General features: G+C 39.3%; 1 protein-coding gene across 1 annotated transcript in view; it reads right to left on the bottom strand.

The window, feature by feature from the left end:
* Positions 1-11,908: 11,908 nt before the first annotated feature.
* cpxm2 (carboxypeptidase X (M14 family), member 2) overlaps positions 11,909-13,946 on the bottom strand; it is a 45,933-nt gene continuing 43,895 nt past the window's right edge. Inside the window, 2 exon segments of the mRNA XM_072456816.1 lie at positions 11,909-12,171; positions 13,625-13,724. Coding sequence (XP_072312917.1) covers positions 11,909-12,171; positions 13,625-13,724 — 363 coding nt within the window.

The following is a 13,946-nucleotide window of genomic DNA, read 5'->3' on the forward strand; positions in this document are numbered from 1 at the left end:
TATAAGTATAGTATATAACTGTCACTTATAGAGTATAACTGTCACTTATAGAGTATAAGTATAGTATATAACTATAACTGTCACTTATAGAGTATAAGTATAGTATATAACTATGACTGTCACTTATAGAGTATAAGTATAGTATATAACTGTCACTTATAGAGTATAAGTATAGTATATAACTATAACTGTCATTTATAGAGTATAAGTATAGTATATAACTATAACTGTCACTTATAGAGTATAAGTATAATACATAACTATAACTGTCACTTATAGATATAAGTATAGTATATAACTATAACTGTCACTTATAGAGTATAAGTATAGTATATAACTATAACTGTCACTTATAGAGTATAAGTATAGTATATAACTATAACTGTCACTTATAGAGTATAAGTATAGTATGTAACTATAACTGTCACTTATAGAGTATAAGTATAGTATATAACTATAACTGTCACTTATAGAGTATAAGTATAGTATATAACTATAACTGTCACTTATAGAGTATAAGTATAGTATATAACTATAACTGTCACTTATAGAGTATAAGTATAATACATAACTATAACTGTCACTTATAGAGTATAAGTATAGTATGTAACTATAACTGTCACTTATAGAGTATAAGTATAGTATATAACTGTCACTTATAGAGTATAAGTATAGTATATAACTATAACTGTCACTTATAGAGTATAAGTATAGTATATAACTGTCACTTATAGAGTATAACTGTCACTTATAGAGTATAAGTATAGTATATAACTATAACTGTCACTTATAGAGTATAAGTATAGTATATAACTATAACTGTCACTTATAGAGTATAAGTATAGTATATAACTATGACTGTCACTTATAGAGTATAAGTATAGTATATAACTATAACTGTCACTTATAGAGTATAAGTATAGTATATAACTATAACTGTCACTTATAGAGTATAAGTATAATACATAACTATAACTGTCACTTATAGATATAAGTATAGTATATAACTATAACTGTCACTTATAGAGTATAAGTATAATACATAACTATAACTGTCACTTATAGATATAAGTATAGTATATAACTATAACTGTCACTTATAGAGTATAAGTATAGTATATAACTATAACTGTCACTTATAGAGTATAACTGTCACTTATAGAGTATAAGTATAGTATATAACTATAACTGTCACTTATAGAGTATAAGTATAGTATATAACTATAACTGTCACTTATAGAGTATAAGTATAATACATAACTATGACTGTCACTTATAGAGTATAAGTATAGTATATAACTATAACTGTCACTTATAGAGTATAAGTATAGTATATAACTATAACTGTCACTTATAGAGTATAAGTATAGTATATAACTATAACTGTCACTTATAGAGTATAAGTATAGTATATAACTATAACTGTCACTTATAGAGTATAACTGTCACTTATAGAGTATAAGTATAGTATATAACTGTCACTTATAGAGTATAAGTATAATACATAACTATAACTGTCACTTATAGAGTATAAGTATAGTATGTAACTATAACTGTCACTTATAGAGTATAAGTATAGTATATAACTGTCACTTATAGAGTATAAGTATAGTATATAACTATAACTGTCACTTATAGAGTATAAGTATAATACATAACTATAACTGTCACTTATAGATATAAGTATAGTATATAACTATAACTGTCACTTATAGAGTATAAGTATAGTATATAACTATAACTGTCACTTATAGAGTATAAGTATAGTATATAACTATAACTGTCACTTATAGAGTATAAGTATAATACATAACTATAACTGTCACTTATAGATATAAGTATAGTATATAACTATAACTGTCACTTATAGAGTATAAGTATAGTATATAACTATAACTGTCACTTATAGAGTATAAGTATAGTATATAACTATAACTGTCACTTATAGAGTATAACTGTCACTTATAGAGTATAAGTATAGTATATAACTATAACTGTCACTTATAGAGTATAAGTATAGTATATAACTATAACTGTCACTTATAGAGTATAAGTATAGTATATAACTATGACTGTCACTTATAGAGTATAAGTATAGTATATAACTATAACTGTCACTTATAGAGTATAAGTATAGTATATAACTATAACTGTCACTTATAGAGTATAAGTATAATACATAACTATAACTGTCACTTATAGATATAAGTATAGTATATAACTATAACTGTCACTTATAGAGTATAAGTATAGTATATAACTATAACTGTCACTTATAGAGTATAAGTATAGTATATAACTATAACTGTCACTTATAGAGTATAACTGTCACTTATAGAGTATAAGTATAGTATATAACTATAACTGTCACTTATAGAGTATAAGTATAGTATATAACTATAACTGTCACTTATAGAGTATAAGTATAGTATATAACTATGACTGTCACTTATAGAGTATAAGTATAGTATATAACTATAACTGTCACTTATAGAGTATAAGTATAGTATATAACTATAACTGTCATTTATAGAGTATAAGTATAGTATATAACTATAACTGTCACTTATAGAGTATAAGTATAATACATAACTATAACTGTCACTTATAGATATAAGTATAGTATATAACTATAACTGTCACTTATAGAGTATAAGTATAGTATATAACTATAACTGTCACTTATAGAGTATAAGTATAATACATAACTATAACTGTCACTTATAGAGTATAAGTATAGTATATAACTATAACTGTCACTTATAGAGTATAAGTATAGTATATAACTATAACTGTCACTTATAGAGTATAAGTATAGTATATAACTATAACTGTCACTTATAGAGTATAAGTATAATACATAACTATAACTGTCACTTATAGAGTATAAGTATAGTATGTAACTATAACTGTCACTTATAGAGTATAAGTATAGTATATAACTATAACTGTCACTTATAGAGTATAAGTATAGTATATAACTGTCACTTATAGAGTATAAGTATAGTTAATAACTGTCACTTATAGAGTATGGGTATAGTATATAACTATAACTGTCACTTATAGATATAAGTATAGTATATAACTATAACTGTCACTTATAGAGTATAAGTATAGTATATAACTATAACTGTCACTTATAGAGTATAAGTATAATACATAACTATAACTGTCACTTATAGATATAAGTATAGTATATAACTATAACTGTCACTTATAGAGTATAAGTATAGTATATAACTATAACTGTCACTTATAGAGTATAAGTATAGTATATAACTATAACTGTCACTTATAGAGTATAACTGTCACTTATAGAGTATAAGTATAGTATATAACTATAACTGTCACTTATAGAGTATAAGTATAGTATATAACTATAACTGTCACTTATAGAGTATAAGTATAGTATATAACTATGACTGTCACTTATAGAGTATAAGTATAGTATATAACTATAACTGTCACTTATAGAGTATAAGTATAGTATATAACTATAACTGTCATTTATAGAGTATAAGTATAGTATATAACTATAACTGTCACTTATAGAGTATAAGTATAATACATAACTATAACTGTCACTTATAGATATAAGTATAGTATATAACTATAACTGTCACTTATAGAGTATAAGTATAGTATATAACTATAACTGTCACTTATAGAGTATAAGTATAATACATAACTATAACTGTCACTTATAGATATAAGTATAGTATATAACTATAACTGTCACTTATAGATATAAGTATAGTATATAACTATAACTGTCACTTATAGAGTATAAGTATAGTATATAACTATAACTGTCACTTATAGAGTATAAGTATAGTATATAACTATAACTGTCACTTATAGAGTATAACTGTCACTTATAGAGTATAAGTATAGTATATAACTATAACTGTCACTTATAGAGTATAAGTATAGTATATAACTATAACTGTCACTTATAGAGTATAAGTATAGTATATAACTATGACTGTCACTTATAGAGTATAAGTATAGTATATAACTATAACTGTCACTTATAGAGTATAAGTATAGTATATAACTATAACTGTCACTTATAGAGTATAAGTATAATACATAACTATAACTGTCACTTATAGAGTATAAGTATAGTATATAACTATAACTGTCACTTATAGAGTATAAGTATAGTATATAACTGTCACTTATAGAGTATAAGTATAGTATATAACTATAACTGTCACTTATAGAGTATAACTGTCACTTATAGAGTATAAGTATAGTATATAACTATAACTGTCTCTTATAGAGTATAAGTATAGTATATAACTATAACTGTCACTTATAGAGTATAAGTATAGTATATAACTATAACTGTCACTTATAGAGTATAAGTATAGTATATAACTATGACTGTCACTTATAGAGTATAAGTATAGTATATAACTATAACTGTCACTTATAGAGTATAAGTATAGTATATAACTATAACTGTCATTTATAGAGTATAAGTATAGTATATAACTATAACTGTCACTTATAGAGTATAAGTATAATACATAACTATAACTGTCACTTATAGATATAAGTATAGTATATAACTATAACTGTCACTTATAGAGTATAAGTATAGTATATAACTATAACTGTCACTTATAGAGTATAAGTATAATACATAACTATAACTGTCACTTATAGATATAAGTATAGTATATAACTATAACTGTCACTTATAGATATAAGTATAGTATATAACTATAACTGTCACTTATAGAGTATAAGTATAGTATATAACTATAACTGTCACTTATAGAGTATAAGTATAGTATATAACTATAACTGTCACTTATAGAGTATAACTGTCACTTATAGAGTATAAGTATAGTATATAACTATAACTGTCACTTATAGAGTATAAGTATAGTATATAACTATAACTGTCACTTATAGAGTATAAGTATAGTATATAACTATGACTGTCACTTATAGAGTATAAGTATAGTATATAACTATAACTGTCACTTATAGAGTATAAGTATAGTATATAACTATAACTGTCACTTATAGAGTATAAGTATAATACATAACTATAACTGTCACTTATAGAGTATAAGTATAGTATATAACTATAACTGTCACTTATAGAGTATAAGTATAGTATATAACTGTCACTTATAGAGTATAAGTATAGTATATAACTATAACTGTCACTTATAGAGTATAAGTATAGTATATAACTATGACTGTCACTTATAGAGTATAAGTATAGTATATAACTATAACTGTCACTTATAGAGTATAAGTATAGTATATAACTATAACTGTCACTTATAGAGTATAAGTATAATACATAACTATAACTGTCACTTATAGATATAAGTATAGTATATAACTATAACTGTCACTTATAGAGTATAAGTATAGTATATAACTATAACTGTCACTTATAGAGTATAAGTATAGTATATAACTATAACTGTCACTTAAGATAAGATAAGATAAGATATTCCTTTATTGTCCCACATGGGGAAATTTCATTGGTGCAACGCAGGAAGATACAGAGGTAGATACAGAAGAACAGATCACTTATAGGAAGTCTGAAAAACAGTTTCAGTAGAAGATCTCCTATAAATAAATAAAAACTCCCATAGACAAATAAATAAATAAATACATAAATACCATTGCATGTGATCACGACAGTAATTGCACATGAATATGTGTCACGACAGCACATAGATTGCACATGAATTTCATAGTAATTGCACATGGATTGCACATGAATTCCAACAGCAATTGCACATATGACAGAATTGCACATGGTTAGGTCAGTATTGCGAGTGTTCAGTACTAACAGTTTTTGTTATAAAGTCTGACAGCAGCAGGAAGGAAAGACCTACGGAACCTTTCCTTCACACATCGAGGGTGGATCAGTCTCTCACTGAAGCTGCTCTCCAGAGCGGACAGAGTGTCCTGCAGGGGGTGACACTCATGGTCCAGCATAGATGTGAATCTAGCCAGGACCCTCCTGTCCCCCACCTCCTGCACCGAGTCCAGAGCACAGCCCAGGACGGAGCTGGACTTCTTGATGACTCTGTCCAGCCTCTTCCTCTCCCTCTCTGTGATGCTGCTGCTCCAGCAGGCCACACCTACAGGAGCTGATGCCACCACAGAGTCGTAGAAGGTCTTCAGGAGTGGCCCTGTCACTCCAAAAGACCTGAGTCTCCTCAGGAGGTAGAGCCGACTTTGGCTCTTCCTGTACAGTGCGTCTGTGTTATGAGTCCAGTCCAGTTTGTGGTTCACCCAGGTACTTGTATGAGTCCACTCTCTCAATGTCCCGTCCCTGGATGTTCACTGGTGAGGGGGCAGTGGAGTGGCGTCTGCGGAAATCCACCACCATCTCCTTGGTCTTCCCCGCGTTGATGAGGAGGTGGTTCCGCTGACACCAGTCCACAAAGTCCTGCGCCAGTCCCCTGTACTCCGCGTCATCGTCGTCCGTGATGAGTCCGATGATGGCAGAGTCGTCAGAGAACTTCTGCAGGACACAGCTGTCCGTGTCATGTCTGAAGTCTGCAGTGTAAAGGGTGAAGAGAAAGGGCGCGAGGACAGTGCCCTGGGGCGTCCCCACACTGCAGGTCCGAGTGTCAGACACACAGTTCCGGGCTCTCACAAACTGGGGTCGGTCTGTGAGGTAGTCCAGGATCCACTCTGCCAGGTCATACTCCACACCAGCCGTCTCCAGCTTGTCCCTCAGGAGCAGCGGCTGGATGGTGTTGAAGGCGCTGGAAAGATCGAAGAACAGAATCCTCACAGAGCTGCCAGGCTTTTCCAGGTGAGAGAGAGAGCGGTGCAGCAGGGAGATGACGGCGTCCTCCACTCCGATGCCAGACCGATATGCAAACTGCAGCGGGTCCATGGCTGAGCTCACGGTGGAGCGGAGGTGGTCCAGGACTAGCCGCTCCAGTGTCTTCATCAGGTGGGACGTGAGAGCCACTGGCCTGAAGCTGTTGAGGTCTTTGGGGCGCGGTGTCTTAGGCACAGGTACCAGACAGGAGGTCTTCCAGACCTGTGGTACCACCCTCAGCTTCAGGCTCATGTTGAAGACATGCTCCATAACTCCACACAGTTCATCTGCGCAGGACTTAAGGAGCCTGGGGCTGATGCCATCAGGTCCTGCTGCCTTCCTCACTTTAATCCTCTTCAGCTCACTCCTCACCTGTGCTGCTGTGACAGTCAGTGGTTGGCAGAGGGACTGTGTGCCGGGGGGATGGGTGAGTCCAGGCGAAGTGGGGAGCTGATGGTCCGGGGCAGATAAGCGAAGAGGAACAGATGCAGGGCATTGTCCAGCTGTGGAAGAGGGAGCGTGCAGCTGTGCAGGGGGAGGGGCGGGTGACCGATCAAACCTCAAGAAGTGAGCATTTAAATCATTCACCCACTGTAGATCCCCCTCTGTCTGGGCATGGGGGATTTTGAAGCCCAAGATGGTTTTCAGGCTCCTCCACACTCCCTGAATGTTCTTTTGCTGCAGCTGCTCCTCCATCCTCCTCTTGTAGCCGGCCTCAGCCTGCCTGATCTTCCTCCTCAGCTCCTTCTGCACAGTCCTCAGCTCCTCCTTGTTCCCTGACCTGAAGGCTCTCTTCTTCTCCTTCAACAGAGCCTTCAGTTCACGGTTAATCCATGGCTTGTTGTTTGGAAAACACCGCACCGTCCGGGAGGGAACAATGTTCTCAAAACAGAAGTTGATGTAGTCCGTGATGCACTCTGTGATGGTGTTGATGTCCTCCCCATGTGGGTCATAAAGCTCAGTCCAGACAGTGGTGCTGAAGCAGTCCCTCAGAGCCTCCTCGCTCTCAGCAGACCACATCCTCACCTCACGGGACACCACAGGCTGCCTGCGCACGATGGGTTCATACACAGGCCTCAGATGTACAAGGTTGTGGTCCGAGCTGCCCAGGGGAGGGAGGGGGGAAGAAGAATAAGCCTCCTTGGTATTGGCAAAAAAACAAGTCCAATGTTCTATTCTCTCTGGTGGAGCAGGTAACATACTGGGTGTATGTTGGTAGAACAGAAGAGGGAGAAGCGTGGTTAAAGTCACCAGAGATGAGGGAGAGAGCCTGTGGATGCTGTGTTTGCAGCCTACAAGTGCAGGAGAGCAGTGCTTCACAAGCATCTTCAGCATTGGCAGACGGGGCCACATAGACTGCTATCAAAATCACATGTGAGAACTCCCGGGGCAGATAATATGGCCTCATGCCAATAGCCAATAGTTCAATATCCTTGTTACATAGCTGCTCCCTCACTGTGCAGTATTCGGGTTTGGACCAGCTCGTGTTCACATACACCGCCAGACCTCCACCTCTTTTCTTCCCGGATTCTCTCGTTCTGTCCGCCCGCAGCAGATGAAAATTGTCCAAACCTACAATAGAGTCTGGCATTTCTGCTGTTAACCAGGTCTCTGTGAAAATCAAGACGCTGCTGTCCCTATACATCCTCTGGGACCGCATGAGGCTCGCTATTTCCGTCATTTTATTTTGAAGGGACCTCACGTTACCCATGACTACGGCGGGAACCGACTTCCTGTTTGTCCCTCTCTTCTCTCGGAGTTTACGTCCAGCCCGTCTGCTTCGTTGCGTTTTCCTTAGGATGTCCGCCGGGATAACGTGACGCTCTCCGGGTAAGACGACTGTTCTCCGCAGTTTCATGAGTTCCTCCTTTGTATAAACGCGGTACGGTGCCGGCCGGGCGGCGGGGCCGGGGCCGGGGGGCTCAGAGCCAAGACACATCGCAACGACACGACGAAAACACTCAATCCAGCCGAATAAAGTCAAAACAAGTTAATTTAAAGCGATTCCAGTGCGTGTCCCGATCGTTCGTTAAGTTCCTCTTTCATATAAACGTGTATATAAACGTGTACCGACGACACGCCGTACTTTAGCGCGGCCGGAGGGCGCGGGGGGGGGGCTGGTGGGCTGGCTCGGAGCTAGCTCACGTCAGAACAACACAACGAACGCAACGAAAAACGCTCAAATCCAGCCGAAAAAAGTCAAAAACAGTTGAATTTAAAAACTATTCCAGCGCGTGTCCCTATCGTACAGTAAAATAGAAAAAATATACTAACTATATTTACAAAATATAGGAGATAAAGCACAATAAGTGTGAGAAAGAAGAGAGAGCGTTTACACCGGGCTGCCAGCTGTACCAGCGCCTTATGACCCATGTGCCGGCCTCTCACTGCTCGGTCCACAATCCAAAAGAACTATCTTGTCTGCTGTGCTCCTTCTCCCTGCACCACACCTAGCCGCTCCTACCTCACCTCAACACAACGCAGAGTCCTGACGCTGGGGGTGCGGAGATTATTGGGACCACACGTAGAGACAGTCTAAGAGGGTATATATGTTGGTGTTTGATAAAACAGCTTCAGTGACATTAGTTTCTCTGAACTACATGTGTAACATTTACATTTTTATATTTCATCATCATAAACATTATTTCTTTATAGAAAGTTAAAGACGTGTCATTTATAACATTCTTTCATGGGTTTTATAATAACAAAAGCATATTTTTATGAATAGTAGTTAACTGATACTTAATGCTTAGCGTTAGTCTAATGCAAGTCATAAACTAAATAAAACACTCCTCTTTAGTGTGTTTGTTGTCATGGTAACGGAGCGTCTCACTTCATCATGATAGTTTCATATTCACAGCAAACAGAGCAGCTCATTCTGATGGTTTTGGACGTACTTTTGTTCAGACGTCTGTAGATGCAGTTTGAAGACGTAAACACGGAAAACAAGGCGTGTGGCACTTCCGTGTATCACACGACTTGTTCGCACATGTCTGTGTCACGCGTCTGTGTCACGCGTCTGTGTCACGCGGCTGTGTCACGCATCTGTGTCACGCGTCTGTGTCACGCATCTGTGTCACGCGTCTGTGTCACCGTCTGTGTCACCGTCTGTGTCACACGTCTGTGTCAGATATATGGATATATATTATTCTTTTACACATTTAAACTAATAAGAATAGAAGATAATTCTGAACAAATTATATTGTTTTTAGACACAAAAACATGTACCTACTTGGCTGATTGACAGGGGGGCGGCGCCCGTAATGGACCAGCTGCCGCTGGTATTATCATGACCAAAAGTGGAAATAAAGTCAATCCATACAGTCAATGTAAAATATTCAATTTTGGACATTTAAAAAAAACAAAAAAACACGATCATGTCAAACAGCGCCCCCTGCAGTTTGCACCACTGAGGAGGAGAAGAAGAAGAAGAAGAAGAAGAAGAAGCAGAAGCAGCAGCAGCATGTGTTTGGCTGTTAAAGATGTGACACTTTACCTTTCTGTGTGCAGTTTGCATGTTCCCCCTGTGTCTGCGTAGGTTTCCCCGCCCACTCAAAACATGTACAATAGGCTCCTCCCCTCACTGGGACTAATAACATCAGCCCGCCCAGGAAACAGATGGAATTGAGCCCAAATAAGGCATGTTTGGATCTTAATCTCGTGTTTTTTTCAATACGTTTTTTATATTGCACTTGTCCTGGTTTAGACCTGGTTTAGACCTGGTTTGGACCTGGTTTAGGCTTGGTTTAGACCTGGTTTAGACCTGGTTTGGACCTGGTTTGGACCTGGTTTAGGCCTGGTGTAGGCCTGGTTTAGTCCTGGTTTAGGCCTGGTTTAGGCCTGGTTTAGTCCTGGTTTAGTCCTGGTTTAGGCCTGGTTTAGTCCTGGTTTAGTCCTGGTTTAGGCTTGGTATAGTCCTGGTTTAGTCCTGGTTTAGTCCTGGTTTAGTCCTGGTTTAGACCTGGTTTAGGCCTGGTTTAGTCCTGGTTTAGGCCTGGTTTAGGCCTGGTTTAGTCCTGGTTTAGTCCTGGTTTAGTCCTGGTTTAGGCCTGGTTTAGGCCTGGTTTAGTCCTGGTTTAGGCCTGGTTTAGGCCTGGTTTAGTCCTGGTTTAGTCCTGGTTTAGGCCTGGTTTAGGCCTGGTTGATGAATGAAAGACTCAGGCAAAACCTTAAGCACGATACATTTATTTATATAAAACAATATCAATATAATTTTCATTTAATCTTCTGCAAAAATATTTAAAAATCTAATGACACATGAAAAGGTCAGAGTCAAATGCAACATTCACAAACGTCTAAGTGCAGAAAATATGGATTTATGATGCAAAAGTGACATCGAATCAACTTTAAATTGTGGATATTGTTGTTCCGGCTTTCCAAACTTGACCTCTGGATTTCCTGTGCTAAACTTAAAATGTTAAATGAATTCCTCAACGTTGGCATGAATTCTAAAGGAGACATGTCACGCTACATTGACTCTATTGATCTTTTAATATTCCCCCTTCAAAAACACAACTGGATTTGTATTTTTGGTGTAAAACTCAAAATTTTGGTAATTGAAACGGAGTGATTTGTGAGGCTCAGAGCAGTCGTGCGAGCTCGCCAACAGCATTCATGAAGTTAAACATCGATACGTTTTTTAGCCTTCGAGTGTGAAAAATCGCAATGAAAAACGTCACAGACTCAAAATGCCAAGATTTTCTTTGTTTTTTTGTTCAATTCCCTGCAAACGTTACACTCTGAATTTAAATCAGATACATTCAATATTTAACTGCTGTATTTTTTTGTTTTGGAGAAAAACACGTTGAAAAAACCTACACTGCAAAATTCCACGCCTGAAATTCACAATAGACAAAACTTAAGTCTGTTTTTTCAAGGTAAAATTTTCAAAATCGGACAGGATTAATTGTCTTTTGTATAAATACAACTCTAGATTTGTTTTTGACGAGGGAACGATGCAATAAAATGTCACGTTTGCGTAACATGTTTCCATCTTTTGCCCTGTACATTCATCTTTTTTGGCTCCCGTGTCATAAATACACACTGAGACACAAAATACTGCCATTCTTCCTCTCTACTATCCCCCTGATACTAGTCCCGCCCCTCCCTCCTCCCCCGCTCCCTGATTGGCCCGTGCGGCGGCGGCGGCTTGAGCCTGATTGGCTGCTTGTTGAACCTCTCCATGATCTCTCGGATGCGCGACAGGTTGGTTCTGGTCAGGGTGAAGTCGCAGCGCGTGGGCCCCGGGTCGTAGCCCACCTCGCACCTCCTGGAGCTGGAGCCGTGGCCCTGGGCCCGGGCCCACACGCGGTACTCGCCCGGGTTCAGCAGGCGCCAGTAATCGCCCCCGGCAGCTGGACGGCACAGAGGTCAAGAAGGTCTTTATCATCTCAGAACCATCAGGGAAAGTGGGCTGGACCAGGGCCGGACCTGGACCAGACATGGACCAGACCTAGACCAGACCAGGACCAGACCTGGACCAGACCAGGACCAGACCTGGACCAGACATGGACCAGACCTGGACCAGACCTGGACCAGACCTGGACCAGACCTGGACCAGACATGGACCAGACCAGGACCAGACCTGGACCAGACATGGACCAGACATGGACCAGACCTGGACCAGACATGGACCAGACCAGGACCAGACTTGGACCAGACCTAGACCAGACCAGGACCAGACCTAGACCAGACCAGGACCAGACTAGAACCAGACATGGACCAGACCAGGACCAGACCTGGACCAGACATGGACCAGATCAGGACCAGACCTGGACCAGACCTGGACCAGACCTGGACCAGACATGGACCAGACCAGGACCAGACCTGGACCAGACATGGACCAGACATGGACCAGACCTGGACCAGACCAGGACCAGACCTGGACCAGACATGGACCAGACCAGGACCAGACCTGGACCAGACCTGGACCAGACATGGACCAGACCAGGACCAGACCTGGACCAGACATGGACCAGACATGGACCAGACCTGGACCAGACCTGGACCAGACATGGACCAGACCTGGACCAGACCTGGACCAGACATGGACCAGACCTGGACCAGACCTGGACCAGACATGGACCAGACCAGGACCAGACCTGGACCAGACATGGACCAGACCAGGACCAGACCTGGACCAGACCTGGACCAGACATGGACCAGACCAGGACCAGACCTGGACCAGACCTGGACCAGACCTGGACCAGACATGGACCAGACCTGGACCAGACCTGGACCAGACATGGACCAGACCAGGACCAGACCTGGACCAGACATGGACCAGACATGGACCAGACCAGGACCAGACCTGGACCAGACATGGACCAGACATGGACCAGACCTGGACCAGACATGGACCAGACCAGGACCAGACCAGGACCAAACCTGGAGCAGACCAGGACCAGACCTAGACCAAACCTGGAGCAGACCAGGAACAGAACCAGAACCAGACCTGGACCTGGACCTGAACCTGGACCTGGACCTGGACCTGGACCAGACCTGGACCAGACCTGGACTGGACAAAACCTGGACTATACTAGGACTAGGTCTACACCGGGACAAGACTAGATCTGGTTTAGATCTGGTTTATTCCTGGTTTATTCCTGGTTTAGTCCTGGTTTAGACCTGGTTTCATGTAACTGTTAATGAAAGACAATCTAAAACATATGTATTTATATAAAACAATATTAACATAAATCATAATTAAAAGTAATGAATAATAACAGAACGTAGTAGAAACACTAAAACAACTATAACTCGTCATTTAACAAATGGACATTATTGTCTCTGGACTTGTAAACGCACCAGTTTTCACGTCGTGGTTGATGCCCTCCACAGAAACCGTTGCGTTGGCGATGGGACGACCCTGAAGATCTCTGACCACACCTTTGATCCCTCTGTGAACCTGAAGCAGAAACACCATGAACACCACGGTCATACCAAGCCAAAGGTGCCACGGTCAGACTGGCAGAGGCCATGGCTGTTTCTGCTCGTCCTGCTTGTGTTCCTGCTCGTCCTGCTTGTGTTCCTGCTCGTCCTGCTTGTGTTCCTGCTCGTCCTGCTTGTGTTCCTGCTGGTCCTGCTTGTGTTCCTGCTCGTCCTGCTTGTGTTCCTGCTCGTCCTGCTT

Source organism: Eucyclogobius newberryi, unplaced genomic scaffold (genome assembly GCF_026437365.1).
Source record: "Eucyclogobius newberryi isolate DKJ021-1_F unplaced genomic scaffold, fEucNew1.0.hap1 SCAF_20, whole genome shotgun sequence".
Taxonomy (NCBI): domain Eukaryota; kingdom Metazoa; phylum Chordata; class Actinopteri; order Gobiiformes; family Gobiidae; genus Eucyclogobius; species Eucyclogobius newberryi.